Source organism: Chiloscyllium plagiosum, chromosome 34 (genome assembly GCF_004010195.1).
Source record: "Chiloscyllium plagiosum isolate BGI_BamShark_2017 chromosome 34, ASM401019v2, whole genome shotgun sequence".
Taxonomy (NCBI): Eukaryota; Metazoa; Chordata; class Chondrichthyes; order Orectolobiformes; family Hemiscylliidae; genus Chiloscyllium; species Chiloscyllium plagiosum.
This window is the reverse complement of record NC_057743.1, coordinates 7,444,968-7,466,406: the sequence shown is the minus strand read 5'-3', so window position 1 is coordinate 7,466,406 and position 21,439 is coordinate 7,444,968. Positions and strand designations below refer to the sequence as shown.

Below are 21,439 nucleotides of genomic sequence, written 5' to 3'. Positions count from 1 at the left end.
TAAACAGGTTATGTCTGTTAAGAATTTCCTGCCAGTGAGAAATTTCTCCCTTTTAAAAAAAAACCCAAAGAACTGCGGATTCTGGAAATCTGAAACAAAATCAGAAATTGCTGGCAAAACTTAGCAGGTATGACAGCATCTGTGGAGAGAAAACAGAGTTCATGTTTTGGGTCCAGTCTATGTCTGTTTTAAAAAAAAAGTCATTGGAAGTGAAATGTTAATTCTGCTTTCTCTCCACAGATGCTTCTAGATCTGCTAAGATTCTCCAGTAATTTCTGGTTTTGTTTCAGGTATTTCACCTTGTTAACTTGATGAGGATTTTATAATTTTGAACACCTGTATGAAAACCTCCTCTGCGCGAAGGAAAATGATCCCAGCTTCTTTAGTCTTTCTAGACAACTGAAATTTCACATCTTTGGTGTTATTTTGGTAAATGTCAGCAGAAGGTTATAACACAAGGTGACTTAGGGGTATTGTGCATGAAACACAAAGATACCGCACAGGTGCAGTGGTAATCAGGAAGGCTAATGGAATCTTGACTCTTATTTCAAGTGGTTGGAATGTATTAGTAGGGAAGTCTTACTGCAACAGTACAAGGTGCTGGTGAGACCACATCTGGAGTACTGTACACAGTTTTAGTTTCCTTATCTAAGCAAAGATATAATTTCATTGGAGGGAGTTCAGGGAAGATTCACAAGGATGATCTCTGGTATGGAGGGACTGTCTTATGAGCAAAAGCTAAACAGGTTGGCATTTTACTCACTGGAGTTTAGAAGAATTAAGAGGTGATCGCATTGAAACATAGAGGATTCTGAAGGGACTTGACAGGGTAAATGCTGAGAGGATGTTACCCCTAATGGGAGATTTTAGGACCAGCGGACATTGTCTCAGAATAAGGGGTGCCAATTTAAGACTGAGATAAGGAAGAATTTCTCCTTTCAGAAGGTTGGGGGTCTTTGGAATTTCTTGTCACAGAGATCTGTATGGCAGAGTCCTTGTCTGTGTTTAAGGCTGAGATCAATTTAAGGTTTTAGGGAAAACACAGGAAAGTGGACGTGGAGAATGTCAGATCAGCCATGATCTTATTGAATGGTGAAGCAGGCTTGATTGTCAAACGACACACTCCTGCTCCTATTGTGGTCTAATGATAATCTCCTCAGTATATTCTCTAAGGTCTTGGTTTCCTTCCTAAAGTGTGAAAATTAGATTTGGACACCTGAGGCCCACTCAATAATTCATAAGGCCAACTTAGTTGCCATGGTTCATTGGTACCTCTTTCACCTCTGGGTTAGAAAGTTATTAATATCACTTCAGAGACTTGAACAGAAGAAGTACTGCATAGCTCGAGATATGGTCTCTGGATGAAACATTGAAACTGAGTTCTCATCTGCCTTTGCAGAGGATGCACAACTTTGATGAATAGCTGCAGAATTATTCAAATATCTTGGCCAGTATTTATCCCTTAAATAACATGATGAAAAGGTCATCACTTGAAATATTAATTGTATTTCTCTTTTCACAGATAAAGCCAGACTCCGAGTAGTTCGAGTTCTGTTTCTAATTTGGACTTCAAACAGTATCTTGCTTTTGGTCATTATCATGTCGCTTGCTGTTTGTGGGATTTTACTGTGTATAAAATTGTCTGCTGCATTTTCTATATTGCACAAGCGTCTAAACTTCAATATTAAATTATTGATGGTGAAGGAAGGTGGAGCATTCTGTGGCCATGAATAGTGTTATATAATCATCTCTCCATTTCCCGCACTTCTGCCCTCAAATCCTCTCCCCCCAACAACAGTATGGATAGACTCCCCTCAGTCCTCACTACGACATCACCAATCTCTGACTCCAATGTATCATTCTCCAACATTTTCGCCACCTACAATCTGACCGCACCACCAAAACGATTTCCTTCCCCACCCTGTCCGCATTCTGCAATTCCCTTGTCAACTCTACAATCCCCACCAAATTCTCCACCACACCCAGTACCTTACCCTAACTTCCCGTCTCACCTCTATCCCAGGTCCCAATCAATTCTTCCAGATCCGGCAGCAATTCACCTGCACTTCCAACCTGATCGTTTCTATCCGTTGCTTCCGATGTGGTCTCTTCTATATCTGAGAGATCAAACACAGATTCAGGAACCGACTCACAGGGTACCTGTGCTCTGCACACATCAGCCAACCCAACCTTCCAGTTGCCATCCATTTTAATTTCCCCTCCCACTCCCCTGGTGACATACCCATTCTTGGAGTCCTCCACTGTCAGAGTGAAGCCCAAACGTAAATTGGAGAAACAGCACCTAATATTTCACCTGACCAGCTTACAGCCCATTGGCCTCAATATTGACTTCACGAATTTCAAAGTCCCTCCACTCCCAGCCTTATCCCATGTCCACCCCTCCTCCCCCGTTCCCCCCACCACACCTCCCTGAACTGACCTAACCTTCCTACTCCCCTTCCCACTGACCAATCACAATAACCCCCCACCTGCATCCATCTATCACGATCCCAGCTACCCAGCCCAGCCCCACATCCCTCCCTCTATTCTGAGCTCCCCTCTCCCTCCCAATCCTGGTGAAGGATTTTGGCCTGAAACGTTGACTTTCCTGTTCCTGGGATACTGTGCTGACCTGCTGTGCTTTTCTGACTTCACATCTAGTGACTCTTATATCAATGCAGATTCTTTCTAGATTTCTTTTTGTACTCCATACTTCTGTTTATAAAGCCAAGAATTTCATAACATGTTTCAAAGGCTTTATTAACTTAGATACATCTTTCATGGATGCTGGGTTTGCTGTCCCTAAGTTATTTTGTTCCTGCAGCCCCTTGAACCATTATATTGTATTCTCTCTCCTTATTCTTCCTCCTAAAATGCCACAGTATGTATTTCTTTTGCTTTTCATTGGCTGTATGTTGTCATTTCATCATTCTTGCGATGTCCTCCTGAAGTCTCATTATATTTCTTACTTTATGAAGCACTTTTAGGTCACGTGTTATCCGAAAATATGGAAATAGTTCCCTTATAGCAAAATCCAGAAAATTAATCTGTATTATAAAGAGCAATGGCCCAATGGGACTCAAGAGACTCCTTTTCACTCAGAAACAAACAATTCACTGTTTTCTGCCTCCGAACCAGTTCTGTATCTACTCTATTTCTGCTTCTTCAATCCCATGGGATCAATTTTGAAAATGAGTGACAAATTGACAATGAGATTTAGGAAACAAAGAATATTCCATACCTTGACAGATGATGATTATTATAGGATTTCAAACTATTAAACATTTGCTATTAGGTAATAATATTCCAACTACTACTTGTATGTGACAAGGCTTCTCATTATTTGCAATGAAAAATGTCTTGGCTGGTTAACAATACTTCATACAGTTCAAAAGTAATTCATTGGTAAATTTCTTGACAATATTTGGATGTGACAAGCCTCTATTTAAATGCAGGGATTGCAGAGTTAGTTTTTCAATGCTGCAAAACAAGGCACTTGTTAAAAGCTCCCAAGCAACTCGCCAAGAAAAAGGAAGAAACTGAAAATTCATTTGTTTCATAGAATCATAGAATCCCTACAGTGTGGAAACAGGCCATTTGGCCCAACAAGTCCATACCGACCTTCCGAAGAGTAACCCACCCAGACCCATTCCTCTATTACTCTACATTTACTAGTGACTAATGCACCTCACCTTCACATCTCTGAACACTATGGACAGTTTTGCATGGCCAATTCACCTTACCTGCACATGTTTGGATTGTGGGAGGAAACCCGAGCACCCGGAGGAAACCCACGCAGACACTGGGAGAATGTGCAGGCTCCCCACAGACAGTCACCTGAGGCTGGAATCAAACCCCGATCCCTGGTGCTGATTTTTGATACCATGTGTTACAGTCATGGAACTCATGCTGCTTAATGAAGATGATGTTCTCTCTACCTTTACATATAGCTGTAATGAATAAGACATGATGTTTTAGATTGAACACACTGTTCATTGTGAAATCTGAATGAAATCTGAAATACTAATGAAGTCTTAACATCTTGGACAAAACATCAAAATCAATGGTAAAAGTATCACAGTAAAATTTCAAGTTATCCAATTTTATTGCCTCTCCTTGAGCTTCCTCTCAAAACACATCATTTCACATTCCTCACCATTAAATTTAATCTGCCATGTGTCTGCCTATTTGGTTAATCAATGTCCTCAATAATTATTCTAGCTAATCAGCAACAGAGAAAATGAAATACTGTAGTAAGAATCTTAGAGCAAAGAAGAGGAATGACAAAAGAAGGAGCATGTGGTTTATTCCATTTCATGGTCATCCTAGCATCCTCCTCCAACATCCTTCATATTCACTGCCCCTAAAAAAGTGGTGTTGTGTCTAGTTACTTGAGGTAACAGGCGTCCTCCATCCTCTGTTGCAAGAGTCATTCTCATTTGTTGCCACATCTCAGAGTGGATAACTCCTTTTCTACATCTAGCGTTTTAGCGAATGTTGAGAAGATTTGTAGCTCAGGTTGGGGTTCTGGGTGTAAGTTTGCTCATTGAGCTGTTACATCACCATACTAGGTCACATCATCAGTGAGCCTCTGATGAAGTGCTGGTGTTATGTCCTGCTTTCTATTTATGTGCTTTGGTTTTCCTTGGGTTGGTGACGTTATTTCTGGTTCTTTTTCTCAGAGAGTGGTAAATGGTATTCAAATCAATGTGTTCGTTGGAATGCCGAGGTTCTGGGAATTTTTGTGTGTGTCTCTGTTTAGCTTGTCCGAGGATGGATGTATTGTCCCAGTAAAAGTGGTGTCCTTCCTTATCTGTATGTAAGGATACTTGTGATAGTGGTCTTTTTGTGGCTAGTTGGTGTTCATCTATCCTGGTGGCTAGTTTTCTGTCTGTTTGTCCAACGTAATTAGATTACATTACAGTGTGGAAACAGGCCCTTCGGCCCAACAAGTCCACACCGACCCGCGTTGTCTGTATAGGGTCTTTTAAGTTCATTAGCTGCTGTTTTAGTGTGTTGGTGGGTTTGTGGGCTACCATGATGCCAAGAGGTCTGAGTAGTCTGGCAGTCATTTCTGAGATGTCTTTGATGTCGGGCCAAGTGGCTAGGGTTTCTGGACATGTTTTGTCTGCTTTTTGGGTTTGTTGCTGAGAATTCGACAGACTGTGTTCATTGGGTACCCTTCTTTTTGAATACACTGTATAGGTGATTTCTTCTGCTCTGCGTAGTTCCTCTGTGCTGCAGTGTGTGGTGGATTATTGGAATAATGTTCTGATGCAGCTTCGTTTGTGGGTGTTAGGACGACTGCTTCTGTAGTTCAGTATTTGGTCTGTATGTGCTGTTTTCCTGTAGACTCTAATTTCAAGTTCCCCATTGATTGTTTGCTCTCCTGTGACATCAAGGAATGGCAGTTTGTTGTTGTTTTACTCATCTTTAGAGAATTTTATGCCAGTAAGGATATTATTGATGGTCTTGAATGTTTCCTCTAATTTGTTTCATTTAGTGATAACAAAGATGTCATCCATGCAGCGGACCCAAAATTTGGATTGGACGTTGGCAGAGCTGTTTGTTTGAGTCTTTGTATTACTACCTCTGCTGAGAACCCTGATATTGGGGATCCCAAGGGTGTTCCATTGGTTGTCTGTAGGATTTATTATTGAAAGTGAAGTGGGTGAGAAGGCATAGAGCCACTAGCCTGACAATATTGTCCTTGCTGAAGAAGTTAGTGGTGTTTGGTGTATGTGTCTTTGGTTCTTCTAATCGTGTAGTCAGTGTTTCTTTGGCCTGGTTGATGTTGATGATGTAAACAGGGCTGTTACGTCAAAGGAGACCATTTTTTATCCTTTTCTGTCTTGGTGTCTTTGGTGTTCAGGAATTCTTGGGTGGAATGAATGGAGTGGCGTGATTTTTCTACTCAGTGTTTTAGCCTTTGGATTTCCTTGGCTAATCTGTATGTTGGTGTTCTAGGTGGCAAGACTATAGATCTGAGGGGGGCTCCTGGTTTGTGAATTTTGGGTAATTCATAGAACTTTGGTGTATTTAATCCATCTGGTTTCATTTTTGGGAAGTCTGTCTTATTTAATTCCCCATTTAATTAAGCATTTTATTTTATAGGATAGGTGCTACATAAATGCAAATTATTATTATTGTTCTATTTGGTCATCATAAGCGCTTCCAATAAGGCTAGCTATCCTGCCTGCTCTCAGTACTTTACTGTTAGTTAAGAAATTAATTTTAAACTACATTACCACTGTAAATTGAGCTTGATGCTGATAACCTCTGACATAAACCTTTGCAAGTTTTGCTTTATTCACTCGAGGGATGTGGGCACCCCTGGCAGTGACAGCATTTATTGCCTGTCCCTAGTTGCTCTTGAGAAAGTGGTGGTGAGCTGCCGTCCATGTGCTGCAAGTAGAACCGAAAAGTGTGGCACTGGGAAAGCACCCCTGATGAAGGGCTTATGCCTGAAATGTCAACAGTCCTGCTCCTCAGATGCTGCCTGACATGCTGTGCTTTTTGACTCTGACTCTCCAGCATCTGCAGTCCTCAATTTCTCCTGTGTGCTGGAGGTAGATCCACAATGCAGTTAGGGAGGGAATTCCTAGATTTTGACCCTGCGACAGTAGAGGAACGGTGATATATTTCTAAGTCTGGATAGTGAGTGTCTTGGAGGGGAACTTGCAGGTGGTAGTATTTCCACATATCTGCTGCCCTTGACCTTCTAGATGGAATAAGTCGTGAGTTTAGAAGGTGCTACTTAAGGATCTTTGACAAATTTCTGCAGGGCATCTTGAAGATAGTACACTACTGAACATCAGTGGTCGAGCGACTGAGTGGCACCACATCCACAAAAAATTAAGTAGGGTGCTTTGTTCTGGATGGTGTCGAACTTCTTGAGCATTGTTGTAGCTGTACTTATCCAGGCAAGTGGGGAGCGTTCCATCACACACCTGACTTGTGCCTTGTAGATAGTGGACAGGCTTTGGGGAGTTAAGAGGTGAGTTACTCACTGCATTATACCTAGCTTCTGACTGGCACTTGTAACCACTGTTTTTTATGACATGAGTTTCTCATCAATGGTAAACCCAAAATTGTTGTTAGTGCGAGATTCAGTGATGGTAATGAAATTAAATATCAAGGGGAGATAGTTAGACCATCTCTTCATGACTATTGATATTGTCTGGCATTTGTGACATGGAAATGAATTGCCACTTGTCAGCTCAAGCCTGGATATTGTCCACATCTTGTTGCGTTTGGAGAAGGACTGCTGCATTATTTGACAAGTTGTGGATGGAACATTGTGCATTCATCAGTGAACATGCCCCCTTGTGACCTTACGATGGGGGAAAGTTGTTGATGAAGCAGCTGAAGATGTTTGGGCCAAGGACACTACCTTGAGGAACTCCTTGCAATGATGTCCTGGAGCTGAGATGACTGACCTCCTCCAACAACCACAGCCATCTACCAACCAGCTGTAAGTTTGTCCCCGATGCCCATTTGCTCCATTTGTGTGAGGGTGTTTTAAAAAATTCTCAAGGTCAGGTTCGTAGGAGAGTAGTCTGACACAGAACAAACGACCAAGAGGCGAGTCTGCTAGAATATGAGCATTTTATTCCCCGCAGCGTCGCCACAACCAGGTCTCATACTTACAACGGGTCTGGCTTATACTCACTCTACATGTTACCGGAACTTGGAGCCGTCAGTTCTCGTAGAGCGGTTGCCAACAACCCACGCTCGGCGGTTAAACGTAACCCCGGAGCAGACTCACCGAACTAGACACTTTTCCAGCTGATATACTCTTTTCCAGATATAAACATTCATGTGAACAGCAGAGCAAGGCTAAAAAACACATTCCATTCTGGTTACATACAGATAAGAAGATTCACACGGGGAGGTGTGTAATAAGATTAAGCAACACCTCCATTCCGGTTAGATTCACACATGTATTGGGACATAATTTTTAACCGTTCCACCACATTCCACTGCTTGGAATTCTACACCACATTCCACTGCTTGGCCCAATACATGTGTTACACTATGATTCACACATGTATTGGGACATAATTTTTAACCGTTTCACCACATTCCACTGCTTGGCCCAATACATGTGTTACATTATGAGCACACATGTATTGGGACACACCACATTCCACTGCTTGGCCCAATACATGTGTTACATTATGAGCACACATGTATTGGGACACACCACATTCCACTGCTTGGCCCAATACATGTGTTACATTATGAGCACACATGTATTGGGACACACCACATTCCACTGCTTGGCCCAATACATGTGTTACATTATGAGCACACATGTATTGGGACACACCACATTCCACTGCTTGGCCCAATACATGTGTTACATTATGAGCACACATGTATTGGGACACACCACATTCCACTGCTTGGCCCAATACATGTGTTACATTATGAGCACACATGTATTGGGACACACCACATTCCACTGCTTGGCCCAATACATGTGTTACATTATGAGCACACATGTATTGGGACACACCACATTCCACTGCTTGGCCCAATACATGTGTTACATTATGAGCACACATGTATTGGGACACACCACATTCCACTGCTTGGCCCAATACATGTGTTACATTATGAGCACACATGTATTGGGACACACCACATTCCACTGCTTGGCCCAATACATGTGTTACATTATGAGCACACATGTATTGGGACACACCACATTCCACTGCTTGGCCCAATACATGTGTTACATTATGAGCACACATGTATTGGGACACACCACATTCCACTGCTTGGCCCAATACATGTGTTACATTATGAGCACACATGTATTGGGACACACCACATTCCACTGCTTGGCCCAATACATGTGTTACATTATGAGCACACATGTATTGGGACACACCACATTCCACTGCTTGGCCCAATACATGTGTTACATTATGAGCACACATGTATTGAGCCGTCAGTTCTCGTAGAGCGGTTGCCAACAACCCACGCTCGGCGGTTAAATGTAACCCCGGAGCAAACTCCCCGAACTGGAGACTTTTCCAGCTGATATACTCTTTTCCAGATATAAACATTCATGTGAACAGCAGAGCAAGGCTAAAAAACACATTCCATTCTGGTTACATACAGATAAGAAGATTCACACGGGGAGGTGTGTAGTAAGATTCACACGGGACTAAGCAACACCTCCATTCCGGTTAGATTCACACATGTATTGGGACATAATTTTTAACCGTTTCACCACAGAGGGCTCCTTGATGTTGTACTCAGTCAAATGTGACCTTGATGTCAGGGCAGTCACTCTTACCATAGCTCTGGAAATGATCTCTTGCGTCCATGTTTGAGACAAATCTTGAAAGAGTCGAGGAGCTGAGTGGCCTTGGTGGAACCCACCCTGGATGTCAGTGAGCAGATTACTGCTGAGGAGCTGCACTGCTTGATAACACTGTTGATGACACCTTCTATCACTTTATTGAGAGTAGACAAATGGGGTGGTAATTGGCCAGGTTGTATTAGTCCTATTTTTTGTGTACAGGACATAGTTGGACAATTTTCCATAGAATGAGGTAGATGCCAATGTTGTTGCTGTACTAGAACAGAGCTGAAAATGTGTTGCTGGAAAAGCTCAGCAGGTCAGGTAGCATCCAAGGAGCAGGAGAATCGACGTTTCAGGCATGAGCTAAAACCAAGGAGCAGGAGAATTGACGTTTCGGGCATGAACAGCTTGGCCTGGAGTGTGCCAAGTTATGGAGCACAAGTCTTCAGTACCATTGCTAGAATGTTGTGAGTGCCTGGAGCCTTTGTAGTATCCAGTGCCTTCAATCATTTTTCGAGTCACCTTGAGTGAATTGAATTAGCTGAAGATTGGCACCTGTGATACTAGGGACCTTGGGAGGAAGTCAAAAGGATCACCTACCTGGCACTTCTGGCTGAAGATAGTTGCAAATGCTTCAGCCTTATCTTTTACACTAATTTGCTGGACTCTCCCAAGATGGGGATATTTTTGGAACCACCTCCATGAGTGAGTGAGTTGTTTAATTGTCCACCACCATTCACAACTGGATGCAGCAGGACTGAAGAGTTCAGATCTGGTCCCATGATTATAGGTTGCTAAGCTCTTTCTTTGACTTGCTGCTTACGCTGTTTGTCATGCACATGGTCCTGTTTTGTAGCTTCATCAAGTTGACATCTCATTTTTAGGTCTGCCTGATGCTGCTTCTGGCATGCCTTCCTACTCTCCCCAGTGAACCAGAGTTGATTCCCTGACTTGATGGTAATGGTAGACTGGGAGATATACTGGGCAATGGAGTTGCTGATCGGGCTGGAGTGCAATTTCGCTGCTGTTGATGGCCTACAACATGAATGTCGAGTCTTGAGTTGCTAGATCTGTTCACAGTCTAACCCATTTAGCACAGTGGTACTGCCACACAGCATTCAGATATTATCACTGTGAAGGCAGGACTTCATCTCCACTAGGTGGTCACACTTACTCATACTGTTATTGACAGATGCATCGGCAGCAGGCAGATTTGTAAGGATGAGGTCAAGTATATTTTTACCTGTTGCTGATTCCCTCACCATTTGCTGCAGACACAGCAGTTATATTCTTTAGAAGTGGACCAACTTGATCAGTAATGCTGCTGCCAAGCCACCCTTGGTGGTGGATATTGAAATCCCCCACCCAGAGTACATTTTGTGCTCTTGCCACCCTCAGAACTTCTTGCAAGTGTTGTTCAACACGGAGGAGCACAGAGTCATTAGCTGAGGGACGATGGTACATGATAACCAGCAGGAGATTTTCTTGCCAATTTATAACCTGATGCCCCAAGACTTCATAGTGTCCAGTCAATGTTAAGGACTCACGAGGCAATTCCCTCTCGATTTTGTACTATTGTGCCGCCATCTCTGCTGGGTCTGTCCTGCTAGTGGGACAGGAAGTATCCAGCAACGGTAGTGGTGTCTGGGATATTGTCTGCAAGGTATGATTCTGAGATTGTGTGACTATGTTAAGCGGTTGCTTGACTGATCTGTGAGCCAGCTCTCCTAACACTGGCTTGAGTCCCGAGATTTTAATACGGAGAACTTTGTAGGATCAACAGGGCTGTTTTTTTGCCTTTGTGGTTATTGGTGTCGAGGTCGATGCTGTCTCGATTCATTTGAGACTTTGCAATAATTGTTACAACTGAGTAGCTTGCTTGGTTATTTCAGAGGGCATTTGAGAGTCGACCATATTGCTGAGAGTGTGAAGTCACATGTAGGCTTGACCAGGTAAGGATGGCATATTTCCTTATCTGAATAGCATTGGTGAACCAGGTGGTGTTTTTTTTCCTGACAATAGACAGTGGTTTCATGATTATGATTGAACTCTGTGAATCACAGATAGTCATTGAATTCAAATTCCAAAATCTGCCATGTCAGGATTTGAACCCAGATTCCCAGAACTTTCCCCGAGTTTCTGGATTAGTAGTCCAGCAATAATATCATTCAGCCATCATTTACCTCGAAAATAGTAAACTGTATCAGTATACACAATTTGTGGTCGATGATTGTAATTTTATGTGTCAAGAAAGTGGCATGCTAACTTGAAACCTGCAACTGAGCTTTTTGTGTTTGATCTTAACTGTTAATTAAAATGTGAAAATGGCTTTCAGTGCAGAGGTCTGGCTAATCCAAAAGCTTTGATGTACAAACAGCTTTGCAGTTGAGATCTAATTCCTTGAATTTGCATTAAGCTTTTATGACTAATTTTGCGTCTAACTTCAGAATTACAACCCTGAATTAGTGACAACCTTTGACAGTTAAAAGGGAATTCATTTTGGGTGAAGATTTGCTGTGAAAATCATGGTGAAGGCTACAGTTGCATTCTGTTTTGATTTTGCTGATGGGTTGAATAAAACGTTATTTCATAGTGGCTGTTTATTTGTTAACTATGAATGTTCATTTTTATTCTTTGACAGTTGTAGGTAATGGAAGATTATTTATACTTAACTGACATTTACATGTTTTATCTATTATCCTATCCTGTCAATGCTTTGATTCAAAACCAAGATTCTATTGGTGACACATTGCTAATAGTCCATTTATTCTACATAGTGATGATGTAGTCTCACAGGTATATATACATAATCTTGTGTACAGACATTGATGATACATAACTAAGCAAATTTAGTTCAGTCTTGCTATCTTTGTTTAAACCTTTCCTTGGTGTTATATCATTAGTCACACACTTTTGATTAAAACTTCAGAGCAAAGTTAGCTCATATTTGACTTTTTAAAATGTATTTATTGTCATGTGTATTTTACAGAAAATAGAAAATAGAATGAAAAACTTTCATTTGTCACCATAACCCAGACCATTTTGATAGGTTAAGAAGAAGAGAAAGTGAAATGATGTAGCTTAAGGGGAAGATCATCGACGTATGAGCCCTGAGCTGGTTCAGAACCACCACTGCCTCCCCACATCCAACTAACATTGAAGTCGCCAATCATCAGGTGGCATTTTTCACTACTGGGCCGATTCACTTTACCCCTGCCCGTGCCGGGCACACCAACATCAGAGACTCTCGCCATGGCTCATGTATCCATGGTACCCTCCAGCCACTGCTTTGCCACTGAACTGTTGAACCGAGCCAGTGACAAAGTTGCCAATCCTAAGGCGATACCTTTCATGGCTGATGCCGTCTCAAGGCTTGCTTCTCCTTAACGCTCGGCTCGCTCTCCCTGGTACTAGGCTGACTCTCCTTTTGCGCTGGGCTCACTCTCATCTTGGTACTGGATTTGCTCCCCACCTCCCACAATGAGTTTTACTGCTGCCGATGCTAGGAGGGCCTGACTTTGTTGCCACCATTGCCGCACATATTTTGGAGGCCGGGCCTGCTGTCGACCTCTGAAATGGCTTTAAAGAGGGAAAAAAAGAGCAAAAGTAATAAAAAACGAAAAGCAGATGAGCACTCGACCAGGAGGTTGACTGCTACTCCAGTGCTATCTTGGATCATGAGGCTAGCCGCAGGAGGTGAATTGAGACTGTATATCCATTCGTTTTCAATGCAATCAATTCATCAGGTTATTTTTTTTTGTGTGAAGGGAATTTGAAAGTCGGTTTGTTAATTTTGTTCTTTTACGTTTTCTTGTCTCTCGCATCATTCTCTGAAATAGTGGGAAAGCCTATACAGGGCTTTACTTACCAGTTGCAATATTATCTCCCTTTGGGATTTATTTTCTTTTCCATGGAGGTACATCTTACCTGCGTTCCTATGCTGTCATGTGGTGTGTTTGGAAGGTGGTAATGCCAAGTGTGTGGGATCAGGCTCATTAATCATTATCCCATTGCTTAATATCATTGAACGTTGTGTCACCGACACTGACCTTGTCGAAAAATGATTTTGGAGTGTTAAGAGATATTGACACTGAGGATGGAACACTTAATTACTTTGGCCACTTGGTTTCAGAATCAAGCCCTTTCAAATTGGACTTCAATCCAAAAATGTGCCACAGAAGACAGTTTTGCACTCCACTAGCAATTTTCTTCCAATTCCTACAACTCTGAATGAGATTGTCAGCTTATACTGAATTAGGGAAAGTGTGCCGATACCAAAATGGACATCTGTTGAGACTGCCTAAATTCATCAACTTTATCTTTAGTACAATCGTTTCATAATTAATGAAATGAGTTTTGCTACTTTGCAAAGGCTTCATTTAAATTTTGCCCTGAGAATTCCACCTGTTGGTGGCCACAGTGGTGGAAATAACCTGCTCTTGGTCGGGCTGTTTAATGGGGCACTGTGGTGAGAATAACTGCTTCATTTTAGAAAATAGAAAATCTGACCAAGTCAGCTCTTTATTATTTGAATTGTGCCTTCTGCTGGCTTACTGTGAAGAGAATTGTCTGTGGGGCAAGGTCAATCTGTCTTTTTGGCTCAAGGAAATTGCTTGACGACCAGATGGAAAATGCAGTGTGGCTGCATGCTTCACTTCAGGGGAACTGAAAAGTAAATGACATGGAATTTGTTGCCGTGCATTAGCTCCTTTGATGCTGGAGTGTAGTCAACCCACTGACTGCTAAATTATTCATAAAGTACTCCACTTCAAGTTATCTCAGCACGCTATTACTTATCTTAGTCAATATGGAGTAAATGAATTGTTGCAATGTCTAGTGCATGTAACCTCTTACTGTTAAAGCAGCACAGCAACTTCAAGTAGCGTTTTAGAGATTTGCTTAAATTTCATTGCCTTGTGGTGAGTGAGTTGACCTATAAAAATCTATTTCATAGTTGTCTTAAAGTGCACCAGCTAAACTGCTAGATCAACAATATGAGCCTGGAACTGCAGCAGTCCAAACTTGCTTTATGGGACTCAGATGAGGACTCCTGTAACTTTTCAACTTCCCCAAAAAGACCACCACATGTTGCTGGTCAAATTTTATTAAGCAGAATGTCAGTGGTATGCACTCATTCAGTTCCCTATTTGGGATACAAGGACTGCAACTTAAACTACCTTGTAACGCCTTGCCCACCTGTGGCAGTTGCAGTAGCAACCAAGAAAATGATGTTAGATTGACAGGGTTAGTCAAATTTATGAGGGTTGGAAGAAATGTGAACAAGCAGGCCCAGATGTAAGCTAATTTGCATAATGAGCAATAGAGACATGAGAACAAACTTTCTCATGTGGGTAACATGTGCAATGTGCTGTCTGAGAGTGTGGTGGAGCATGTTCAATCAAGGCATTTACGAGGAAGAAGGATTATCTGAAAAGAACAAATCTTGTGTAGTTACAGGCAGAAGATGGGGAAAAGGCATTAGGTACGTTGCGCATTGAGAAAGCTGGTCCAGCTTGAATGACCTTCTTCTAAGCTGTAACCATTCCGTAATTCTGTAAAATGGTCATAGGATGCTCAATGAATGATAAACATAATGACAATATTTGGTTTTCACTTCCATTCCACTTGTGTTTTGTAATCTGTGTCTGCTGAATTCATAGAGGTTGAGGGTGACTTGCAAAAGGTAACTTGCATTTACACAGTTTCTTTCATGACTTTGAAGCACTTTTCCAATGTAGTCACAGTTGCAACTTATGGAAATGTTGCAGTCAGTTTTTCTACAGCTGGACACCCCCCATCAATCCCCTGAGGTAGATGAGCTCTCAGTATTCCTGCATGTTGAACATCACTTTTTTTTTGAGGGCAGCAAAGGCAAGAATGTAATCTGGGTAGAGGACTTCAAATTTCAACACCTTGAGTGGCTTGGCAACGCCACTACTGACTGAGCTGCTCGAGTCTGAAAGGACATAGCCTGTAGACTGAATCTGGTGTGTTTGATGGAGGAATCGACGAGGGGAAAAAATACTTGACCTCATCTTCACGTATCTGCCTGCTGCAGATGCATCTGTCCGTGACAGCATCAGTATGAGTGATCACTGCATGTCCTTATGGAGGTGAAATCCCATTTCACATTAAGAGCCCTTCATAGTACTGTGGTACAAGCTAGTTAAGAAGTTTAGTGATGACTCCTCATTTCTGGAAGAAATGTCGTTTATGTCACATGAACACGTTGAAGCAATATGTTTGCAGGGAAGGTGATGAGCAAGAGCACCAATATCCAGTGGTGAGATTAGTGGAGAATAACGGAGACCATAACAGTGAAGTAAATGGAGACAGTTCATCAAATGATTTGGAGGTGCTGAGTCAGTCTGAACTTTGGGGCACAGACAGCTTTACACAGGGCACCTCACACCTTCAATGCATTATCTGAGACGACATGGCACCTATTATTAAAGTTCACTTGAGAATGTAACAAGAAAAAAAAGTTCTGAGATTTACATATGAAAGTACTGAAACAACATGGTCATTCTAAAAGATGAGAGACTTAACAAACAATCCAGGTCTTTTTTTAATATATAATTTCCGTTGCATCACGCTGTATACTTTTGCTATAAATTCGGTGTCTTACGATCTTATAGTCCACAACCACCTGATGAAGGAGCAGCGCTCCAAAAGCTTGTGCTTGTTGGACCTGTGTGATTTTTGCATCCTACAATCCAATTAGCCAATGCATGACAGCTGGATAGCATGTTATAATATTTGGAGAAAGTACAATGATGCAAAGATCTTAAGATTCCTCGGGAAATTTAAGTTAATCTGTAGAGTTACACATGGATGTAGTGTTTTAGCTAGACATGATGATGTGGACATGGTAGAATCATTGACAATTAAACAACATCCTTATCAATGAAACCCTGATAAACAAGTTCAGGTGGAAACAGAGATTCAATGCATGTTAGAAAATCACATGATTGAATGTAGCCAAAGCTGTTGGAGTTAACCAGTGGTGTTAGTTCTAGAAACTGGACGGCTCAACTCGATTCTGCTTAGATTACTGACAGGGGAATGTAATAACAAAAACAGTTTCCTACTCAATTCCATGGTTAGACGATTGCTTCAACAGGGCAAAGGTGAGGACTGCAGATGCTGGAATCCAGACTTTAGATCAGAATGGTGCTGAAAAAGCACAGTAGGTCAGGCAGCATCTGAGGAGCAGGAAAATCGACGTTTCGGGCAAAAGCCCTTCATCAGGAATAGAGGCAGGAAGCCTCCACATCATTATTTTTTGACTGTGGACTGAAAATGAGACAAATGAGCGCTGCTTTAAATAGGAACAAAAGTTGAAAGAGTTGTTTGCAACTTTGGGAAAACAAGTGACACTAACTGATGCATATAAAACCATGTTACTGTTTGGGAATGTTGAATCCAGACAAAGTGGTAGTTGTTTTGCACGTGACAAAAAATCACTGGAGTCCAAGATTACCACTTTCAGAGACACCACTTTGTCTGCTTTTGTGGAAGATTGGATAGCCTGGGGTTGTTTTCCTTGGAGCAGCGAAGTTTGAGGGGATGTCATGAGGCGTATGAGATTATGAGGAACATAAATAGGGTGGATAGGAAGGCACTTTTTCCATTAGTAGAAGGATTAATAAATAGAGAGCACAAGTTCAAGCTAAGAGGTAGAAGGCTAAGAGGAAAGTTGAGAAATTGTTCACTTTGATGGGGATGGGGGTGGGGTGGGGTGTGTTGTTGGTGGTTTAGGGGTCTGAAACTTGCTGACTGAAAAGATAGTTGAATCAAAAATTCTCAGAATATTAGGCAGTATTTAGATACGCATTTGTGTTGCTACAAACTTCAGGACAAGGGGCCAGTAGTTGGAAAATGGGATCTCTTTAGTCAGATATGTTTTGACTGTGTGGACATGATGATCGTAATGGCCTCCGTCTGTGTTCTAAATGTCACTGAGTCTACCTAAAGATCCTGAGTCCAGCCAGGCAGCCAGTGAATTACAGAATGACCATCGCTGTTCAGATAACATCAAGTGATCATTGGTTTCATAATCCACAGTTCTTCAATCAGTTTTGGATTGGTTATGTAGAACTGTGTTCCTCTGGCTGGTTTTGGGAGTGTGTCTGTGTGGAGAAATTTTAAGAGGTCAAGTTGAGGTTGAGAGCATTAGAAAAAATAGAGGTATTTTTTATTGGTCATGAAGGTACATGGTGTGGTTTGTTTTTCATTGAATCATAGAATCCGTACCATGTGGAAACAGGCCCTTTGGCCCAACAAGTGCACACCGACCCTCTGAAGTGTATCCCACCCAGATCCAATCCACTATTACTGTACATGTGCCCCTGACTAATGCACCTAACCTACACATCCCTGAACACAATGGGTAATTTAGCATGGCCAATTTACCTAACCTGCGCATCTTTGGATTGTGGGAGGAAACTGGAGCACCCGGAGGAAAGCCAAGCAGGAAGAATGTGCAAACTCCACGTAGACAGTTGTCTGAGGGCGGAATCCAACCCAGGTTCCTGGCACTGTGAGGCAGCAGTACTAACTACTGAGCTAACATTAAAATAAAACAAAAATCAGTTCTGAAGAAGGATCACTGGATGCCAAAATGTTAACTTTACTTTCTCTCCATAGGTGCTGTCAGACCTGCTGAGTTTTTTCTCTACAATTTCAGTTTCTGTTGCTGATTTCCAGCATATGCAGTTCTTTGGTTTTCTTTGTGTTGTGTGGTCTTGTTTTATCCTGGATAGCAGTCAGTCAGAGGATAATTGAGATTTTTGGTAGTTTCATTAAATCTTCCCATTTGTCATGAGTCCAGGAATAATGAGGCTTGATTTCAAGCACACTAGCCCAATGAGTCATGACAACATAAGCCAATGATGTGTGAGATAGGAAAGTATGTAAAGGCTCAATTACTTACACTAACAGGATTCAGATCCATCCAGAACTGATGGTATGCAAGGTCCGAAATGAAATGAGCTTTTGTCTGTAGCTTCCTATTGGTTATCAACTCACTCCCAGAAACAGCCCAATATCCTATAAAAGCTACATGGATGGTGAATGTGAGCTGTGGGAGCATTAGTGAGGAATTTTGTTTTTTGAAATTAGAATTATGGCACATTGTTAGAGCTGAGTAAGGGGAATTTTGCCCTAGTAACTTAAACTGATTAGGCTATTAATGATGTTTGGACCATTGTGAAAAATCACACAACACCAGGTCATAGTTCAACAGGTTTACCTGAAAGTATCGGCTTTTGGAGTGCCAAAAGCTTGCACTTCCAAATAAATCTGTTGGACTATATCCTGGTGTTGTGTGATTTTTAACTTTGTCCACCCCAGTCCAACACCGGCACCTCCACATCATGGAACATTAAGAATTGTTCCATTCCTCAGCAGTGCCAACACAGATCCAGAAATTTACAGATTAATCCAAAAGATCAAAAAAATTAGAAAATAAATAATTCATATCAATTTCTGTGTTAAATTGCTGAGTACTGAAAGACAACTGGAAGATAGGTTATATTGACTCATTGGTATAAAAAACTATAGCCGGCCGTTACAATTCCCATTAAAGTTGGTAAGGAAGTTTGTGGAAAATGCTAAAAGGAGAAAGAAGGCTAGGTTTCAAAATTGTAACATTCTTTAATTGTTTCATGTTCTTTTTCAGAGTGTTTACTTCCACACCCCTCTAAACTGTGCCCACATTGTGATCATTGTGGAAGTCGTCGCGATTGCGAAGAAGCGTGAAGATAATGAACGTGTCCTGTCATGTGGGTTTGGAATTCTGCACTTGTGCGGTAGACAGAAATCTACACCAGATACTGCTAAAGGTCAAAATATTAAAAGGTCAGTACTTTGGATTGCTGCCTATAGTATGATAATAATTACATTAGACACAGCAAAGCACGATCATGCAAATGCCAAACACTGAAAAATCTGGGCACTTGTTGACAGTTCCAAATATTTTACTTCATAAAAGATAAACAAGGCTTCAGTAATGACAGGCACGTGTAAATTATGGACAACAGATGTTCTTGCATGTCCCAAGCTTTTGTGTGTTTTACATTTTGAAATAAGGGTCACTAACATATGGATCTGGCAAATATCTCGGGCGCGAACCTATACCACAGTGCTGTCACTGGTCAATTCTGTTTGTTGCCCTTGATAAAAATGACAGTACATGGCCCACAATCTTGTATTGAGTAACAAGTTGGAACAGATTTCGCACCAGAGTGTGGTAATGGGGTGCCATTCCATCAGATTCCATAACTCGTTCTGAGGTACCAACTCTGTTTTGCTGCCTTTGCTTCATCCTTGGCCTTAATTGTTTCCACGAGTTGTTGCTATCCCCCTTTTGTGGGAGTTCCAGTGGTGTAACCCTTTTTATTCCAAAGGCCAGCACTTTATCGATTTGGAGGTCCACATTGAATTCCAAGTATGGCCTGGCACACCCCACCTGCCTTTTCTGTAAGGTTTCCGACAATTCTGATGTTTGACTGAAATGGACAGACATGACTGTTGGTTTTCAAATCTATCCATCAAGCATGCATCCGGCATGCACTGTCCTTTGCAGGTTGACCTGACAGACAGATTGCTTCATATCTGAGTGTTTGACAGATTAAAAGCTATCATCTATAAGTTATGAATGGTGCATTGGTTAAATCCCTCATCCACAAGTACACTTCTAAATTTAAAAAATTAATTTTCATTGTGAAATCTAAAATTACATCTAATTATTTGAACTGTTAGGAAAGTGATATTTTTTAGGTAACCTTTTATAGACAATAGAAAATGCATTATGAATTACATGTATGTAAATTGCAGCCAGTTCTGGAACTGGAACTGAAGAACAGGAATGATGTTGCTTCCATTCCAAATAAAGAGAGTCGCCCAAATAATAATTTTTGTTTTTGTACAACCTTCATCAAGCAACCAAGCCTTTGATAGAGACAAAACCAATGTAAGGCAGTAACTAGAGATTTTGCAGAGGTGACTGGGAGCATGTTTGAAGATGAGCTGTTTGGAACTGAGGCCTAGTATCTCAAGGAGGTGGTGTTTGGGGAGAGGATTCCGTAGCACAGTATCAAGATGTTTGAAAGATAGGATGGAAAAATCATTCCAATGGGTCTTTCCTGATTGATGTAAGAGGCTTAGAGCAGTCTTCTTTCACACTGAAAAGTTGGTGCATTTTGTTTGACAGGAGAAATGTTAAATCTTTTGATGGAATGTGGGCTACAGTAGCTAAGCATGACAAGACAGATTAAGGGAGATGCAAGTACATGATACATTAGAAGCAAAATACGGCATATGGTGGAAATAGACATCAAATCCCTGAGCTGCTGGTGCCTTATCATTTTAATTCTGTCTCCTTTTCCGACTTTAAACACTCATTTCTTGACTTTGTGTATTGTTCTTTGAGACTCAATGTAACCCTGATGAGTAGCAACTCATTTTTCAATTAGGAACCTTATGGGCTTCTGGACTCAGCATTAGTTCGACAAGAGACAATAGACAATAGGTGCAGGAGTAGGCCATTCAGCCCTTCGAACCTGCACCGCCATTCAATATGATCATGGCTGATCATTCCTAATCAGTATCCTGTTCCTGCCATATCTCCATAACCCTTGATTCCACTATCCTTGAGAGCTCTAGCCAACTCTTTCTTAAATGAATCCAGAGACTGGGCCTCCACTGCCCTCTGGGGCAGAGCATTCCACACAGCCACCACTGTCTGGGTGAAGAAGTTTCTCCTCATCTCTGTCCTAAATGGTCTACCACCTTTTTTTAAGCTGTGTCCTCTGGTTCGGCACTCACCCATCAGCGGAAACATGTTTCTGGCTGCCAGAGTGTCCAATCCTTTCATAATCTTATATGTCTCAATCAGATCCCCTCTCAGTCTTCTAAACTCAAGGGTATACAAGCCCAGTTGCTTCAGTCTTTCAGTGTAAGGTAATCCCGCCATTCCAGGAATTGACCTCGTGAACCTACGCTGCACTCCCTCAATAGCCAGAATGTCTTTCCTCAAATTTGGAGACCAGAACTGCACACAATACTCCAGATGTGGTCTCACCAGGGCCCTGTACAGCTGCAGAAGAACCTCTTCAC

General features: G+C 41.7%; 1 protein-coding gene across 1 annotated transcript in view; it reads left to right on the top strand.

Moving 5' to 3' along the window:
* nphp4 (nephronophthisis 4) overlaps nt 1-21,439 on the top strand; it is a 431,885-nt gene that overhangs the window by 78,801 nt on the left and 331,645 nt on the right. The window contains exon 3 of the mRNA XM_043675534.1: nt 19,002-19,180. Coding sequence (XP_043531469.1) covers nt 19,002-19,180 — 179 coding nt within the window. The remainder of the gene's footprint in view (nt 1-19,001; nt 19,181-21,439) is intronic.